This window comes from Oryctolagus cuniculus, chromosome 15 (assembly GCF_964237555.1).
Source record: "Oryctolagus cuniculus chromosome 15, mOryCun1.1, whole genome shotgun sequence".
In the NCBI taxonomy this organism is placed as follows: Eukaryota; Metazoa; Chordata; class Mammalia; order Lagomorpha; family Leporidae; genus Oryctolagus; species Oryctolagus cuniculus.
Genome location: NC_091446.1, coordinates 52,537,885 through 52,557,774, shown reverse-complemented (window position 1 = coordinate 52,557,774; position 19,890 = coordinate 52,537,885). Strand labels below are relative to the sequence as shown.

General features: G+C 42.6%; 1 protein-coding gene across 9 annotated transcripts in view; it reads left to right on the top strand.

The window, feature by feature from the left end:
* The window catches only part of ANK3 (ankyrin 3), a 353,783-nt gene that overhangs the window by 200,170 nt on the left and 133,723 nt on the right, over positions 1-19,890 (top strand). For all 9 annotated transcript variants that reach the window (XM_070057690.1, XM_051823304.2, XM_051823298.2 and 6 more), the window contains exons 14-18: positions 2,923-3,120; positions 4,466-4,564; positions 4,846-4,944; positions 10,289-10,486; positions 14,088-14,186. In XM_070057690.1, coding sequence (XP_069913791.1) covers positions 2,923-3,120; positions 4,466-4,564; positions 4,846-4,944; positions 10,289-10,486; positions 14,088-14,186 — 693 coding nt within the window. The remainder of the gene's footprint in view (positions 1-2,922; positions 3,121-4,465; positions 4,565-4,845; positions 4,945-10,288; positions 10,487-14,087; positions 14,187-19,890) is intronic.

Here is a 19,890-nt window from a genome sequence, read left to right as displayed (position 1 = left end):
AAAAGTAGTGAACAACCTCTATTGACAAAAGTCTCTACCCAAGTAATATTGTAAAAAACTTTTTCTCTAATTGCTTACTCAATTATTCAACCAAATTACATGAACAGGAACTTTGTGCCATAAGATCTCCTTGACACACTGCTAGTCCCTAACAGATTAGGAACTAGTTTAGACTTTGTCCAGAGTTATTTGCACTCCAGGGAGAAGAGCTTATGCTCAGAGCTTCTAGAACAAGCACACCATAGAAGTATTGAGCTCTTTTGGTTAAATGAATGTCACAACCACGAGAAGAAAAAGGAAAAGGAAGTTTTCTGCTTTTTTTTTTCCAGCTGTAAAACAATAAACTCTGAGATTCAGATCAGAGTTGCTTCTGGTAAGAGGAATTGCCATGGTTGAGTTTGGGTACTTCCTAGTCTGCCTAGTATTTAGCCTCCAGTAGAAACCCATGGATCTGCCACTGTCAGGAAGTGTGATTGGTCTGGTTATCAGAATGGCAATTTCAGAGAAGAATCATAAATAAGTACATAAATATCTTGACCATTTCATTTAAACCCACAATCTATTAAAGTACATTTATTTACCATTTATTTGTATGCTGTATAGTTTCTACTTTCAGGTTAAATAAAGAGAAAACTGAGACATTTGCAAAGCAGTTTGAGTACAGAGGATACCTAGACTTTTCTAATTCTCTCCAGGCATATTCAGCTGTCCTCCTAATTCTAATATGATCATCATTTTTAAATAACTTCTATAAAGGCTCTCCAAAGCTCTCAACTTACTTGTCCCAGGGAAAAGCAAAGCTTTCCTTTCATGCAATATTTTACCTCCTAACCTATTGCTTAATTATGTAATTAAAGTAACTAGTAAACTGTATAAACTAGTAAAGTAGTGAGCACCACATACTACTCTGGGAATGAACAGCTGGGTCTTTGTCATCATAAAATCCACAAAGTGCTGGAAATATCGTGACATCCTGGGCAGCAGGCTACCAGCCTCCAGGCTCCAGTGTCCCTTGGTGCCAGTGGTGAGTTTTACAGAGGATTTAGAAACAAACTTTGGTGAGGTCAGCAAACTTTTACAGTAAATGTTTAGCCCCACAGCAAATGTGTTAGGCTCTGTGAGATCCACTATCATTGCAGTGGCTACTCAGATGCTTTTAAAGTTCAAAGCCAACCATAGTGAAGGGCTGTTCATAAATGAATGGCCATGACTGTGTTCCAATACAACTTTATTTATGGGGCTGGCATTGTGGTGTAGCAGGTAAAACTGCCACCCGCAATGCCTGTATCCTATATGGGTGCTGGTTCATATCCTAGCTGTTCCAACTCCAATCCAGCTCCCTGCTAATGGCCTGGGAAAAACAGCAGAAGCTGGCCCAAGTGCTTGGGCCTCTGCTGACCATGTGGGAGACCTGGAAGAATCTCCTGGTCCCTGGCTTCAGCCTTGCTTAACCCTGACCATTGTAGCCATCTGGGACGTTAACTAGTGGATAAGAGATTTTCTCTCTCTCTCTCAACACTGTGGTTTGCTGACCCCGGAACTATAGAATGCTGGTTAAATCCCCAAATAGGTTAAATGGAACAAGTAAGAAATGCTATAATCTAGTACAAATGACAAGAAACCTTTCACTTGTAGGCGTTAATAACATAGCAAACATGCTTAGGGAATGGTTTCACCCACATGCTCAAGTTGAGGATAGGATTTATATTTATCATTTCATTAAGGAGATGGTGTGTGTAACGGTCAGCTAGACTATCTGGGGTTGAATCTTGGTCCACCATTTAGTGGCTGTGCAACATCTGGTCAGTTAATATCCCTGTGCCACATTTCCTTTCAGAGTCCTCATATAGAAAGTCTGAGTAATGCTTGTTTCAAGTCATAGGATTATGGCCAGGCTCAGTGACTTAATGTAGGTGGAATACTCCCAACAGAACTTGGGGAATAGTGGGCGTTCCGTAAACACCTGGTAATGGTGGTGGCAATAGTAGAGATTTTCCTTTGGCCTCTAGCTTTCTCTGCTCTCAGTATTCCTCTCCTCCCTCATGGCATCTCCTTTGACTTAGCTTATGCTTCCTTCTGGTTACCTAGCCCCTCTCGTTTTGACCTTGCTCCTGTTTCTACTTAATTTTTCCAAAGAAATGTCCTGTGTTCTAGCCTCTTTGGTCTACCTTTCCTAGTCAGTATATTCATCTAATTTTACCACATTTCAGTAGAGAATTTCCATCTGGAGGACCATCATGGGGCATCTGGGCAAATTAGTAAATGATAAGTTTTTTACTTGGGGAGGGGTGAGGGCTCTAAGGGCACAGGACCTGGTGAGTACCTCATGCCTTGGGGTTAATTACAGTGTGGTGACCCTCCACCCTAGGCCATTGCAACCTATGCCAGGATGCACAATCTAGCAAGCAGAGGGTATCAGCCCCCTCTGCCCTCTCAGCTGGGAGCCTTTGTCCCATTACTCACACACCTTAGGCTGTCCTCCTCTCTCTCTGCTTTGGAATATGGGACGGGAAGCACCAATTAAACAATTAATTACAGATGAATGCATAATGACTAATGGAGCTATAATATGCCCCCAGACATGAGTTTTATAGAACATATGCACTTATCTCCCCAAAAAAGGAGACATCAGAGGTTAAAAATGGATACTCTGCAGCCGGTCATGGTGGGGGGACATTTACAGATAGAACCGCCTTTTGCAATGTTCATACTAATAGAATACTCCGAGAATACTTAAGGAGCTTAGATCCACTAGTGCCACATTTCTGAACCTGGTAGAAAAAGATAAACGACGGTCTTTTTAGCAGTGAATCAGAGTTGAATGCACCTCGAACATCAGGCAGCTAGTGCTCCCTGTAGTTCTCACAATGGCGCCATTGTCTTCTGAGCTCATCAGCCTTGCGTTTCTGCCTTGCTGTTTAGGATGACCAAACCCCACTCCACATTTCAGCCCGACTGGGGAAGGCAGATATAGTCCAACAACTGCTGCAGCAAGGAGCATCTCCAAACGCAGCCACCACTTCAGGGTACACCCCGCTTCACCTTTCAGCCCGGGAGGGCCACGAGGACGTAGCCGCATTCCTCCTGGATCACGGAGCGTCTTTATCTATAACAACAAAGGTACGAAAGCAAGTTCAGTAAGTACAGCAGCTGCCTTGGAATCCCAGCAAGTCATGGATGTGTTTAGGAAAACCCTGAGGCGGAAGAAGCATAGTTGGTTGTATTTTGTGGTATTTGTTTATTTGTTCATTAAGTTTCTTAGCAACTTCTAAAGAAGCTTTATCGATGTTGAGAGCCAGAGCTTTCTTAAAAGTCATTTTATATATTTAAATGGCAATTTGGAAACACAACGACATGTTTCCCTTGCTGAAGCTAAGTACAAACCACACTATCAAAACCCAGCTGGTAAATGTCTTTATGATACTTTGAAGTCAGGAGGTGAACTTTTCTTGGGTTGTTTTTATTTGTTGTGGTTCTTTTTGTTGTTGTTGTCTGATTTATGGCTTCGTTTTTTACCTCAACTTTGATGTCTTCGAGGAGTACCCTAGCATGCAGTTGCTCTGCATACACAGAACAAAAATAAAATAATTTTATCATATTACACAGAACATGTGATGGCAAGATGAATTGGCCCTTGATGTGTCTTTAAAAACTCATAATTGATGCTGAACTCTTATTTGGATGTCAGTAAGGAGGACTAATGTGTAATCAGTGCAGAAAATGCACCAAAAACTATCCAGACAAATGATAATGATGGCTTCCTCAAACTTCATCTCTGTGATTCTTTGGACTGCAGATTCTTTGAGTCTCCTTTAATTTGTGAGACAGGATGTTGGGTGATGGGTTTGAGTGCCCCAGGCCTTCCACCATGCCTACATGGGCATTGGCTCTAGTTTGCCTCCTTATGAGGTCAAATGTATTGATGACCCTCCATTCCCTGATGCATACTTGGGACCCTCCTGAAGATCGCTATCCAGGTCTATATAGCAGTTGAAAGTTTGGGAGTATAGCCACTCAGCTCTCAATATCCAATTCTGGTATATGTGTTGGGCCAGAACCATGTGTCCTTACTCAGTTCACCTGTATCAGCAAAGGTGATAGAATTTCCAACTTTATCTACTGAAGACTGGAGCATCCATAAGATATGTGTATATATGGGGAAAGAGAAAGTGTCCAGTCTGGTGATATGAGACTGCAAGACATCTAGAGTTGCCCTGTATTTTCCAAAGGCATCCAACTTGGATGTGAGCTCCTGGAACCTAGTTTTCCTACAGTGTGAAACCCCAAAGTGGCCTTGGAGTGAGCCCTAGAGCCATCCCCCCAGCTTCCTCCTGGTGAGCTGCTAATTAGTTACATGTTGCGGCTCCCTCACCTGAGGGAGAAAAATATGACATACCCGAGTATGTTCTGCCCATCCTTGTGTATCATTTCCATCATTCATTATTTTTGTGTCTCTTTTTTTCAGAAAGGATTTACTCCCCTTCACGTGGCAGCAAAATACGGGAAGCTTGAAGTAGCCAACCTCCTGCTACAGAAAAGTGCGTCTCCTGATGCTGCCGGAAAGGTACGAGGTCATGGCCACCCTGCAACGGGCCACTTCCCTGGTAACCAGACTTGCACTTGCTAATATTCACCAACAGCCACTCACATGATAATCCACGTTTAACTCCTACGAGGATGAAGAACACTTGGGAGACAGGAGGTGAAGGTGGGGTCTAAGTATTGTGGAACTTGGAATGTAAACTGCAGTCTGTGTTGTATGCAGTCTAACCGCATTTCCTCAATCCAGGCATCTGGTACTGAGACACTGTTGACCCTGGTTGTTGTTTCTGCACGTGTTTTCAGAGCGGGCTAACTCCACTGCATGTAGCTGCACATTACGATAATCAGAAAGTGGCCCTTCTGCTTCTGGACCAAGGAGCCTCACCTCACGCAGCCGCAAAGGTACCCGTAATTCACAGCTTCAGGAGAGCAGCGGGCACTGTCCTCTGGTCTCTGAATGCACATCTACTTTTTGCTTCATCTATTTCACCCTGCTAGGGCAGGTAGCACTTAGAAATCATACCTTAGTAAATCTTAGACCGGAACTTTGTCTCTTTAGTCAACTAACACCATAGATGTTCAGTAAAATAGGGGCTTGCCAGTTTCCTTTGAAAGTCCAGGACACCCTGAAGACTGTGGAGGAGGAAGAGATGGGGATACTTCTGGGCTGAGTTAAAAACATCAGCACATGGCCAGCGCCGCGGCTCACTAGGCTAATCCTCCGCCTTGCGGGCAACGGCACACCGGGTTCTAGTCCCAGTCGGGGCGCTGGATTCTGTCCCGGTTGCCCCTCTTCCAGGTCAGCTTTCTGCTGTGGCCAGGGAGTACAGTGGAGGATGGCCCAAGTCCTTGGGTCCTGCACCCCATGGGAGACCAGGATAAGCACCTGGCTCCTGCCATTGGATCAGTGCGGTGCGCCGGCCGCAGTGCACCGGCTGTGGCAGGCACTGGAGGGTGAACCAACGGCAAAGGAAGACCTTTCTCTCTCTCTCTCTCTCACTGTCCACTCTGCCTGTAAACAAATAAACAAACAAAAACAAAAAACACATCAGCACAGCCCAGAGGAGTAAGAAGGCTCTGACCTGTCAGAATTATACAAATTTGTGTTTTGTTTTCTTGGCCATAAAACATTGCTTTCAACTTGTTGGTGTTTCATAAAATGGGTTGAGAGGTGTTATATATGTGTTTTTATTATTGCTAAGAGGAATCTTTACTCTTATTGTTAGAACATTTTTGACCAGTAGACAACTTAGATTTCTGAGAAAAGACATAAATAGAGCATATAGCTGTGCCACTGCTCTGGTGTTCTGATTTGAGGGACAAATCATAAAGAAGAATTTGCTTAAAGACAGAATAATAGAATGTTACTGGTTTCATAAGTTTGCTACTGTGCAGCAGGTGACTGTGATCAGAGAACACCGGAATGATATAAACCACAATCTAAATGTTTGCCGGTTCCTGCGCTGTTCCTATTGGTTGAAGGGCTGTTCGCACCTCTGACACTTTCTACCTCATTGTTTTGGGGCTGCTTCACTGCTGTTCTTTAAACTCAGTGCTTAGATCAATTCAGTTGCACGCACTACTCCATAATTGTACCCAGTGAAATCGACACTCCAAAATCTAACTCCTAAATCTGCTTTTCACATAAATGCAAATTTTGCCTCCATAATTTCTCACCCTGACATGTCACGACACCATGGTTTGCTTGATAAATTGTTATCTTAAAAATATATCCCAGCATTATTCAGAATGGCCAAAAGATCAAAACAACTCAAGTGTTCATCATGAGTGAATGGATAAACAAAATCTGTGTGTGTCTGTATATGTAACAGGATATTATTCATCCTTAAAATGGAAAGAAATTCTGATGTGTGTCAGATGACTCCTGAAGACATTATGCTAAAAAGGAATAAACCAGTCACAAAAGGACAAGTATTTTATTATACCACTTAAATGAGATATGTAGAATAGTAAACTTCATAGACAGAGGTAAAATGTTGGTTATCAGGGCAGAAGGGAAGAGTGAATGGAAGGTTATGTTTTAATAGGTATAGCATTTCAATTTGGGCAAGATGAAAAAGTTCTGGAGATGGCCCAGATGTTCGACAAGTAATACAGATGTACTTGTTGCCGCTAACTTGTACACTTAAAAATGCTTGCAATGAGAAATTTTGTCATGTATATTTTTCCAAAATTTTAAAGAGAAAATTTGTGATGGAATTAAATGGTTATTCATTTTTATTGCAGTGTATTTTAATAACCCTGTGCATGCGGGCTACATATAAGTAACCCCAGGTTAGGAAATGTAGAATACCAATTTTGGCACAATGAGTGCCAGGCAGTTCTGAATTTACAAGAGTTATAAAATAAGCGTAACAAAATGAGTCCACCCTTCTATCACAAGTAACTCTTAAACAGGTCAGTAGATGATATATTTGTAGTTGATTTCCAGCTTCATTTGACAAGCAAGAATTGGTATTCATGATTCCATATCTGCAAAAAATCAGGAACTAGAAAGCAGCCCTTTAAATAATTCCTTATTACTCCCATTAGCATTGGACTTCTCTTCCAAGGTCAATTAAACACGAGCTTTTGTAATGGGACATCGATTTTCATACCCCTAACACAATTGCCTCCATCGGAGTGTTGTAAATCTTATCGCTGGCGCTGGTCCAACCATCCCCATCTCCCAGGGCAGTGGCACAGGTCAAGTACTTTTTCTAGACTTTGATCCTGAGCAAAGTCAGGTAAATTAGTTAGGAAGCTCCTTTCTCGGCGAGAAAAAAGGCCTCGCTTCAGTGGTTTAAATTGCAGACTCCATTTTTCTCACGTCATCCAGTCAAGAGGTAGGCAGGGCCGTTGTTGATGTCGGTGTAGTGTTTGCAGAGTGTGCAGGAAGTTCCTGTGATTTATTTTTATGTTATTTTTATTTTACTTAGTTTGCCTTTCCCTCCAGAGGGCCTTGAAGCAGGCAGGGGGAAAGTCAGCACAATCGGGCTTTCTCAGAAGCCCCACCCCTCCACTTCTTTTTACACCTCATTGGCTGCTTGCAGCTGCAAGGGATTGTGGGAAATGTAGTTTTCCTCTGGGCGCACGTCCGCCTTTCTTTTAGCTGGAGAAGGTGAGGGGAATGCACGCAAGGGTAGGCAATCTGCCGCTTTTGCTGCAGGAAAACTCGGGCATCCCTGAATCACGGCAGAGATGAGAAGTGCGGGACCGAACCATCCTATACGGATGTGACCGCAGCGACCTCAGTTAACCTTTCTTCAAATCATATTCTTTGTCCTTTTGATTTAAGGTATATTGTGTCGTCATCCTAGGCTTCCGTTTTTTAAAATCGCCACCATAGTTTCTTACTCATGCATATCCCTGAAACATGTGATTTTTGGTAATTGGGTGCTGAGAAAGTAAATGGACTGCTATAATCCACTTTAGCCAGATCTGCTTCCCCAGGCAGGGCACCGTGCTGGAGAAGGGATTGGCTTGAGTTCAGGCATAGCCAGGACACTAACTGCAGAAGAGCTAGCCTTTACTTACTAGCTTAGTATTTCTCGCCCATAAAGTGTGCAGCATGTCTATTGATGTGAATCAGTATGTGCGCGACAGTTTCTGGAAAAACATACAAAATATGATATAAATACTACATTTTAATTTTGACAGTTTAACATTACATTTGGTTTTATTTTCACTTTGAAATGCAAAGGCACACATGGCAAGCACTTACAGTTGAATCTCACAGCTTTATTTTTCTCCTGATAAGTGTATCTGCCTCTTTGACTGTGGCAAGTGATAATCATGTTATTTCCAGAAAACAGAAAGCAGTTAGCAAATATAGAAGGTTCCATTGTGGGTCTCAAAGTTAACTTTTTTTGTTTGAAAATTTTCAGAAGTCTTTCTGAGATCAACCTTGCTTTATTTGTTTCTCAGGTAGGGATCTCAGAATGAATCCCTAAGCAGCAATGAGTAATTTCTCTGCTATTAGCATGCATCACAGAGATGACAGATCTTCTTTACTTTTGGGGGATGTACAACTTTTTTTAAAAACGGAATTAGAAGTAATCAGGAAGACTGTCACGTCTGAGAAAGCATTGAGTTGCCTTACCGTGGTTAGGGATGGGGAAGAGATGAATTTGAAGTTGTGTCATTAGTAAAAGCAAGAAGAGATAAGATGCAGGCTAAGAAGCTAAATTCTGCCATTATCTGGCCTCTACCACTCTAGTTAGTGTTAGCATATTGACTAATCATATTTCCTATGTTAGTGCTGGCTTGTGCCCTCTTTTGTATAGGGGTGTGGGGTGTTCACTCCCTCCTCTCAATCACTGTAGAGTAGGGCTCAGTCTGAAGCTCAGCTTTGGTCTCTGAAGGGTGTGTCTGGGCAGAGGGACAAATGCTTCCCAGGGCAGCTGGGGCTTTCAGATGGCAATAGGTCAAAACTAAAAATAGGGATATAAAATCTCCTACCCTGGGTCATCCAGTTTGGCGGGGGCTAGTTGCAGAAGAGTGGAGAAGTGACATTTCCACTTTCATGGCTTGATACCTAATAACTTAAGTCCTCTACAATCAGTTGCAGGGTATTTGTCGACAAAGAAATGCTGTTGGACTAGGATGTGCCAGCGGCTTAAATCCAGGGGTTAACTGTAGCAAGCCAGCTGATCAGTGGGCACAGAAGCCCCCAGAGTTCTCTGTGTTGTATTTAACACATCCACGTGAATCAGAAAGATTACAATTGATCCTTTGTCTAACCTTGGATCATGTCCCCAAATATAAGTTCTCAGATTGCATTTTCTTTCTCTAAATCCCCCTGTTTGTGTTTAAAATATAATTCTAATTTATCACTGTCATATTTTATATTGTCAGGTTCATGTCCATGTCTACGTGGAATCTTGTACTTGTCTTAAATGACCATGCTTCTTAATAAAATTCCTAGAGATAAACTAGGCGAAAAATGGGTGAGATTTTTACACTGTGATCCACAAACATTGCTTTGATAAATAAATGGACATGTAGATGGAGGAATGTAATGTGTTCATGGGTCAATATTATTATGATATCAGTTTTTCCTGAATTCTGTATGTGTGTGTGTGTGTGTGTGTGTTTCAATTCAGTTCCAATCAATATAGAAGCAGACACTTTGTGCAAACAGACATGATGATTTTAAAAACTCACCTCTCTGTCTCTCTCTCTCTTTCACTATCTAACTCTGCCTGTCCAAAAAAAAAAAAAAACTCACCTCTTAAACATGCCACCTATCAACACTACTACATTAGAAATTAAATTTCTGGTAGTTGATCTTTGGAGTAGACATTCAAACCATAGTAGATGGCCATTAAATGGATTGTTACAACAATAAATGGCTCTAAACATGCCCTATTGGTATTCTGTTAATTCCTAGCAGGGTTTTCTCCTACCCCAAATTTAAGTGATTAAAAAAATAGAATTGGGAACCTACTAGTAAAACACCTATAAATGGGAAATCTGTGCTCCTTTTGGAAAACCAATAGTACTCTTGCTCTCTTGCATTACACTGGCCATGTTAAATTATATTTTACCTATTTAGGAATCTGGGAGATAGGAAAGCTATTCCATTAATGACACTGCTTAGTTTATCAATGCCTGCTTACCTTATCATAATTTTTCAGACAATCAAAGAAAACCACTAGAAAGAGAAATATGTACGCTTTGAAAATGCACTGCACACATTTCTGTTTTGTTCCTGGGCATGTGACCGAGTGATTCATGTTGACAGAATGGTTATACGCCCCTGCACATCGCTGCCCAGAAGAACCAGATGGACATAGCGACAACTCTGCTGGAATATGGCGCTGATGCCAACGCAGTTACCCGGCAAGGAATTGCTTCTGTCCACCTTGCAGCTCAGGAAGGGCACGTGGACATGGTGTCACTGCTCCTCGGAAGAAATGCAAACGTGAACCTGAGCAATAAGGTAACTTTTTTTTGCTCTGCAAAGCATATAAAACCTCATCACCAAGAAGGGTCACTAAGAATGAATGAGAAACCAGGATCAAAAAAAAATGTCAAAATATAATATTAAACAGAGGTATCTGCTAAAGTGTTGTTTATCATAGCAAAATCCTAGAAACAGTCTGCTTAAACAATGAGAGAATGGTAAATAAATAATTCTGTCATGCAGGTGAGTATATGTGCGTGTGACTGTGTATACATAGAGCCATAAAAACGAGGTCCACAGAGTTTTTAAGAGTAATGTGAATATCATTACTCATCATTACGGAATATAGCGACTAAAAAGTTGCAAATTGTAGCCTAGTTCTTTATTCCACAAAGAGTTTAGGGCCCTTACCTTTGCCTGTACAGTTTTTAAGTCTAGGTTACAAAGAGAAATTGGAAACTTTCAGCTAGTTCATTTCAGTAACAGAAATTTAGAGTCACTGTTTTATTGAATAGATGGAAAAAGCTAGTTTACAGGTCTAGTGTTTGTGGGAAAGTTGGTAGAACCTTCGGGAACTTCCCTAAATTCTTGAAGCACTCCACCTTTATATTTTACATCCTCATTATTTATGAAGAAACCAGAGTTTTGTCAAGCAAAGTGGATGTTTGTCCCACAGTTGACTAGAAACATGTTAATCACTCTATTGCTTCCCATTACATATAGTAAAGAATTCAGATTGGCCAAATTGTTTATTTGTATCTGCACAAAACAAAGGATAGATGTTTTTAAGTCTTCAGGAAGCCCGGTATTCCTGATAACCCACACTGCCTACCACTTAGTTTCCCTTCTGTTAGCTGCTAGCATAACTGTAGCATTTGTCATCCATAGCTCAGATATGGGAGTCGAGTTGCAAAATAGCAAGAGTTCCAGTGGGAGAAATAACAAGTGTGGTCTGTCTTCAGTGTCTGCAGGGGATTGGTTTCACAACCGCCTGCAAGTTCCAAGACCCAAGGATGCTCACATCCCTTGTAGAAAGGGTCACAGTGTTTGTGTGCAACCTGTTTACATCCCACTGTGTACTTAAAATCATTTCTAGGTTACTTACTAGATCTCATAACAATGCAAATGCTATGTATCTAGTCACCATACTGTCTTGTTTAAGAAGTGATGATGAGAAAAATAAAGACTATACATGGTCAGTATAGACACGGGGTTGTTATTTTCCCCTCTGAAATTTTTCAATCCAAGATTAGTTGAATCCATGAATGCAAAACCTACCTATACAGAGGGCCAACTCTAACTTATATATATTTAATCTACGTGGCTTGTATTTTTAAATTCCAGAGGATCTGAGTCCTAAGTCTGATTCTTCCTCAAAGTGTTAATTGTGGCAGATTATGTAACTGCCCTGAGCCTCAGTTCCACCCTCTAGTAAGAGAAATAAGTGGCATTTTTAATCATGAGTAATTATCAAAATACCATAAAGATGTACAGGGAACTTCTGAACTCAAATTGGACTGTTGTGGCCTTCACATTATTTTTTGAAAACCTCTTTAGACAAACTACGTACATAAAAATTAAGTTTTGGGTAGATGTTTGGCACAGTGGTTAAGACACCACTTGGGAAGCCCACATTCCCACGTCCCCACATCAGATGGCCTGGCTTCAAGCCCTGGCTCCCCTTCCAGTTCCAACAGCCTGCTGAGGTGCACTGTGGCAGGCAGCAGGTGAAGGCCCAGTGTCTGGGTCCCCGCCATTCGCCTGGAGACTCAGACTGAGTTCCACATTCCTGGCTTCAGCCTGCTCCAGCTCTGGCTGGTGTGGTTATCTGGGGCATGAACCCAAAGATGTGAAATCTTGCTTTGTCTGTCTGTCTCTGTCTTTCTATCTTTCCAATGCATTTTTAATTGAAAAAAAGTATTTATATCATTTATCCTGTTTCACCTAAGAATGTTTGACTTTTCCTTTTGATTTAATCAATGAATGAATGGCTTGAATGTTAAATGACAGACACTGGCTAAATAATGATTGAATATACAATACTTGACTCTACAAGTTCACAGTGGTTTGACCTAGAGAGCCAAGAAAACAGAGCTTAATGCAGGATTGTGATGCTATTTAAGAGGTGAGCCATTAGAAGGTGTGCATACAAATGTAATTGGGGCCTTTTGAGCATGAAGAAGAAAGAGCAGGCTGGCTGAGGCAGAAGTGACCCCATACCGAGGGTAGGGTGGCTGAACCACGAGGGTAGCACAGTGGTGAGCAGAGCACACAGGAGATTAGGGCCTGTGCCCGGAATACGTTCCACAGCCTTTGCTGAGAATCCTCAGTGCAGTCAGAGTTTTGAAATGTCTCAAACTTAGAATAGGTGACCATGACACACTTTCACAAAATGCTATGGCTGAAAATACCGCTTCCTCCAAAGTAGAACATGGAACATTCTTACATGATGATGTCCGTGTTTGGGTGGTGCCAATTTGGGCCCTGGCTTATTTTTCTTGGATTTCAAGTGAATACATTGGTCTTGCTTTTCCTGTTTCCTCTTTTTTCAGTTGTGTGTGCCTCTTCCAACATTCTATAAACATTATTCAAAAGTCACCAGTGACTGACTCTGGGTCCTGTATTTTTTGTGATGGAATAGCAACCCCTAAGTGAATAAACGTTCTGCATCTAGAAGGTTCTCTACCATGCCTGAAACATCCTTTGAGTCTTTCCTTTCTCTGACAAATAGAACAGGCTGGTGTTCTCACTGCACACGTGCTACACAGGGCTAGAAGGGCTCCACGACTCTAGATGCTTACTTCTATGCTCATAATGGATGAAAGAAAATAATCAGTACCGACACTAATTTACTCTTTTAACTGTGATTTATGGGAAAAACTGCTTTATAACTGTAAATTTTTTATGAATCTGAATACAGTCTTAGTGAGTTTTGTCCTGTGGTTTGCATATCCTCTGGCAAGGTCAGTTGCAAATGTTTCATGTAGTTACACCTGGATACTATCTAAGTGACCTGCAAATTACCAGGTTCTAGTATTCACATTATATTTCCTAGACAATCTGTCCCACCTGGAAGCAATACACAGAAAAGAGTTGTCAGGCTCTGGGAGTTAAAATGGAGAAAGTGCTATCATCAAGTGTCAATATTCACTTTGTAAATAGATATTATTAAAATTTGGGCTGAAGATAGTGCCATTGGTAATGTATTAAAATTCCTGAATAATTTTGTACTTAAGAAAAGTCTCCAGTACTTGGAGATGAACACTGATATATGTACGTATGTATGATATGTTGTCTTGGATTTGCTTTAAAATACTGCCATAAAGATATGAAGTCAGGACAGAGATGGATGAAGCAAATGTAGGAAAACCTTGAACATTGCTCAATCTGAGATGAGTGTATAAGGTTGACTCCATTCCCTCTGCTTCTGAGTAGGCTTGGACTGTGTCATTAAGCCTGCAAACAGACAGCAATGGTAAGAAAATATTAATAGAGTACAGTACATAAATATATTCTTAGATTTTTTTTAACACAGAAGTTGGAGGTTTACAATCCCGAAATTCACACTTTCTTAACTCTAGCCGTGCGTAATGGATCTTCCTTCCTATAATGTGACTGTGGACTTCTTCTTTTACAGAGTGGCCTCACCCCACTCCATTTGGCTGCTCAAGAAGACAGAGTGAATGTGGCTGAAGTCCTTGTCAACCAAGGGGCACATGTGGATGCCCAGACAAAGGTACGTGCCCCTCCCTTCCCCATGTAAAAATCACAACATGTCCATCTCAGTGCCTTCCTGTATGGAAACAACTACAATTCTATAGGAGGCAAAAACAAAAACCCTGTAATCATATGTTTTCCACGTAGTACATCAAAAGTATTTATTCAAAGTCTCTGGTTGTAGAGTCCCAAATAGGTTTGTCTTTGTGGCCTGTTCCCTGTTTCCCAGCTGCACGTCCATATGCCCTGTGTTAACACAGAGCCTTGTTGCATCAGATCTGCCCTTCAGGACAGGAGAGTAGAAGCTTGTGCCTGCCTTAGTTTTTGTGGCTGACTTGTGGAATGCAGGCTAGTGGAGCAGGTGTTTGGCTTAGCAGTTAAGATGCCTGCATCCCTTATCCAGGTGCCTGCCTTTGGATCTGCCTGGCTTCACTCCAACTTCAGCTTCCTGCTAATGTGCATTCTAGGAGGCAGCAGGTGATAGCTCAAGTGTTTGGGTCCCTGTTGCCTATATGGGAGAGCTGCACGGAGTGCCTGGCTCTCGGCTTTAGCTTACTCCAGCCCCAGCAGTTGTGGGCATTTGGGTAGTGAACCAGTGGATGGAAGATCTCTGTCTCTGTCTTCTCTCTTTCAAATAAATAAATAGTTTAATATATGTAAGAAGAATTGTATATATGTAAATAATATTTATAAGAAAGGAGAATTGTATGTATGTGCCATGTGTGACACAAAAACAGAATGCCTATGAACTACTATGCTGTGTGGAAAAAGCATTCTTGTATCAACTGTAGACAGGTTCTGAGGTATGTGAACACAATAAAGATATTGCTAATGTATAAGTGTCACCAGGAATTAGCCAGGCAAAGAGATTTTGCAGATATAAAAATAGACTGACTTTTGCTGATTTTCTTTATTTTGCTTGAATTCTTTCAACAAAAATGAATTCTGTAATATGGAAATTTGCATTCACACGGTAAATTTATTCTCTCAGTATTTACACACACACACACACACACACACACACACACACACACACGGGCAGGCAGATGGGGTGAGACATATATACTTTATTAGGTTACCTCTCCTTTTATAGATGTAAAATTCTAAAAGGCTGGATCGGATCAAATGATCAGTCCATTTCTGCCCCAACACATCCAAGGCTTGTATTCAAGTTCAGCCAGGAAGAATGCAGATGGCTTCCGAGACCCAGTGAGGGGACGGGGCTAGAGCCCCACACCCTTCTGTCTCAGTCTGCACACAGGACTCTCTCTTTGTAAGAGCATAAGTCTCTACCAGGGTTTCCTCCAAACCCAGCCCAACTCAGTCTGTAGCAGACATTTTTGCACTCAGTGTCATGTTTTGTGCCTTTTCCTGCCCTATACAAATGAGGCACATCATCTCATTTCAGGAAGCATCTCTCTGCCTCTTACAAATTGTTTTTCTTTGCTTTTTCTTCTCAAAGATCACAGCCACCTAAAGGAAGAGAGGCTGTGATTGTCCCATTAGTAGAGTAGAGCCAGCGTGCAGAGAGAGGTTACATGCACCTGCTGTCTAACTTTGCGGATAAGGAATTTATTGCAGCCCACGGATTTTCAAATCTCACTGATAGAGAAGACATTCCCGAGCAGGCATTTAACCTAGCAATTAAGACTCCAGTTAAGATGCTTACATCCCACACTGGAGTAACTGGTTTCTAATCCCTGCTCCAGCTGCTGATTCCAGCTGCCTGCTAACGCAGACTCTGGGAGGCAACTGGTGACAGTTTGTGTAGTTGGTTTCCTGCCATCCATGTGATAAACCTGGATGGAGTTACTGGCTTCCTGACGCCAGCCTGGTCCAGCCCCAGCTATTGTGGGCATGTGGGAGTGAATCAGCAGATGGGAGCTTTGCCTCTTGTTCTAAGTCTCTCTGCCTTTTAAATAAATAAGCAAAAAGGGGAAAACATCCCCAAGCCGTCTTCAGGTGGCACACAGACCATTCAATTCATTGGCTGAAATTACAAAATAATGATGATGAGAAGATCAAGGGCTCTTTTTTTTAAAGATTTATTTATTTGTTTGAAAGTCAGAGTTACACAGAGAGAGACGGAGAGGCAGAGAGAGAGAGCGAGAGCAAGAGAGAGAAAGGTCTTCCATCCACTGGTTCACTCCCCAAATGGCCACAATGGCTGGAGCCTCCTCCAGGTCTCCCATGTGGGTGCAGGAGCCCAAGGACTTGGGCCATCTTCTGCTGTCCCAGGCCATAGCAGAGAGCTGGATCAGAAGTGGAGCAGCCAGGACTTGAACCAGTGAAGGGCTCTTTTCTCTTGTGAGGAAGAGACCAGAAAATCCTGGTCCCAGCATTGCAGCTTTCCCACAGGTGTGCTGACCCTTTACCCTCCCTCTCTCTTTGCACTTGAGGTTTACCAAAGCAGTTGATACTGAATTGTGCTGCTGCTGGCCACAGGGTTGAATGGTCAGGACTGAATAGCTGAGATGAAGCCCCAGCTCCTGCTTTTGAAATGAACAGCATCCTGAAGCATTTTATCTAGACCAGTCCCAAAGGCATTGATTCTTAGAGGGTGCGAACCAGAGAATTCATGGTCACATTCGATTTCTTTAAGGGTAGGTGAAACCAGGAAGAGTTTTGAGAACGTATCGATCCTTACTCACTTCACATCCATCGCTAGGCTCCTGATAGTGGCCCGATTCTTAACCTGAGTGATAGCCACGTGCCCTCATGAAATTCAAAGTCTAAACAGTGAGACACATCATCATAGCACTGATAAAAAGCATAGAATAATAGCTAAACTTATGACCCATTTTCTCTGTACGTCACATGTGCTGATATGTTGAATTCTTACAATTACCCTGTGAAGGTGGCAAAGTTAATATCCCTGTGTTACAGCTGAGGAAGCTGAGATGCAGGAAAATGGATTGCTTGCATAATGTCCCATAGTCATTGCAAAGCCTGTTTTTTTTGTTTTTTGTTTTTTTTGTTTGTTTGTTTTTGTTTTGTTTTTTTTTTTGTTTTTTTTTTGTTTGTTTGTTTGTTTTTGTTTTGTTTTTTTTTTTTTTTTTTGACAGGCAGAGTGGACAGTGAGAGAGAGAGAGAGAGAGACAGAGAGAAAGGTCTTCCTTTGCCGTTGGTTCACCCTCCAATGGCCGCCGCGGCCAGCGCACCGCGCTGATCCAATGGCAAGAGCCAGGTGCTTCTCCTGGTTTCCCATGGGGTGCAGGGCCCAAGCACTTGGGCCGTCCTCCACTGCACTCCCTGGCCACAGCAGAGAGCTGGCCTGGAAGAGGGGCAACCGGGACAGAATCCGGCCCCCGACCGGGACTAGAACCCTGTGAGCCGGCGCCATAAGGCGGAGGATTAGCCTAGTGAGCCGCGGCGCCGGCCCACAAAGCCTGGTTTTGATTTTATCTTTGTATAAAATGCTGGAAGACCAAGAAAATCTCAGGGGATCTTCACGTATCAAGCGAAGCCGGGCCACTTTTTCTCCTGTTCGCACTTGGAAGTCCCAGGTTTTACACAGCAGAGTGCTGAGACCGGCAGTGTGCTGTGCAAACATCCTGGAAAGCAGTGCAGAGATAAAAGAACCTGGGACAGGAAGGTGAGGCTGTGGCTGGGGTCTGCTCACGCCACAGCTAAGTGGTACTCGGGACGTCCATGAACGGCCCAATAATTGAGGAAATACTGACAGGCTGCGAGGCTTGAAGACCATGCGTTGCGGGGGGGACCGGCGAAACATGAGAAACTCAGGCTGTATCTAGGGCTCTGACCTGTGGACCGGGGTGCTTAGTCACGAGGACCCACTGGTGAGACGGGGGATTAAGGAGCAGCGGCTGGTGGGGAAAGGAGACGGTGAGATTAGCATCAGTGGGCTTGTCGAGCAGTAGGTGACCCAGGCGCCACCCAGGGCAGAAAATCCAATAAAATGACTAGCGTGCTGCCCTGGGATGGAGGAAGGGGGCTGGGCTAAAGATCTGGGTTTGAGAGTCAGCAGAATAAATGTAAGCGTCAAGGTTATGCACGTGCTGTGATCAGTGAGGCACAGTGAGGAGCAAACCAAGCCACATCCCTTGGCGTCCATATTTGGTAGTGGATGGAGGAGGGGGAAGAGAACCTGGCCCAGAGCAGCAGGAAAATCAGGGGAGAGTGGGATATGGAACCCCAGGTTATGAAAGACTGGCAAGGAGGGCATTTCAAGTCAGAGAAGCACAAAGCCTGGGCAGTGAGTTGGCACCAAGGGTGTTAGAAAGTAACTTCATTAGCTTAGTAGAGATGGTGGGATGGAGGGCAGATGGTGGGATGGTGGGCAGATGGGAGCAAACAGTGAGGGAAGGGAATTATTTTCAGAAAACTAAGTTATACTATGACGATAACAATAGCCAAAAACAAAAAGAGAAATACTTGAAAGGAGTGCTTTCCAGTTCCGTGATTAGAAAAGTAAATGGGAGGGGCCTCAGATTTGTGGGAAATGCACGTTATACAAAGCTGTGTGTTGATTCCAAAAGTTTTTTACACAGAGATAAAATTCCAATTTTTTCCACAAATTTTTAAAGTATATCCATAAACTAAGAGGAAAGTGCCAGAAGAAAGGACAAAGGTGGATGAAGTTCTGTGAGATGTCAGAAGTAGGACAGGCTGGGCTACCGTGAGAGATGGCAAGTTACTTGCGGTTCTCTTACCATTATGGAAGTAATGCTGATTTCATAATCTTTGCCTTTTCTGCTACATCCAAGTTTTTTTTCCCAGTCGATTCTGAGTCTGTTTGCTCTTCCTGCGCAAATAAGAACCTTTCAGTTCAGCAGGGAGCACACAGCCATCCCTCTGGGTCTTTTCCCAGTCCTCTCTCTGAGTTACTCATTTTCCAAAGACTGAGTACGCACGATAGGCCAGGCGCTATTTTGGGCATGAAATAATAGTAGCTACCACTGCGTGTCAGATACTGTGTATTTGCTAACATGTTTAATCCTATGACAATACTGTGACAAAATTCCATTATGTAATGCTTCAGCCAATGCACAGGGCAGTTCAATAACTTTTCCAAAGTCACACAGATAGCCAGCGGCACAGCTGGGTTCCAGATCCAGTGTGCTTCAGCCATGGCACCCCTTCGCTCCTCTTTTTGAGCAGTCAGAAGATCAGTGGGTAGATAGGAACACCCACGACTTGGTAATAAATAGGAAAATACCTGAAGGAATGTCATCACAGAATCGGGATATGTTTGCCAGGATTTTTTGGGGTGAAGCGAAGACTGCTCAGTCATCTGGGCTATGGCTTTGTTTGTTTGCTTGTTTGTTCAGATATTCAAGAAAGAATAATAGGTCTTTCCAAAATTTATTACTGCTAGTTGGAAAGAATTTCTCAAGTCTTATCTCTCTGGTTGTGTTTGTGCAAGGTGCCATTCTAAATGAGAATGCTGTGACCCCATGAGTGGATGAGTCCACATCTGATCACTCTGAATATAAATTGAATCTTTTTGGCCTTTCCTGTGTGTTTGTCATAAAATGCTTTAGTGGAACAGAGAGAAGACCAGCATCCTATAGCACAATGACTAAGGGAGATGGAGGGAGATGAGCTCAGAGTATTCATGGAGAGTGCAGAGGGAACCAGAATCAGATAAGCTGCAGTAGTCCATTTTAACAGCTTAGGGTTTTACTAAGAGTGACATGGGAAACTATGAGGATACGTGGGAACCATACTTTACATGAAAACAATTGAAGTATATTCTAAAC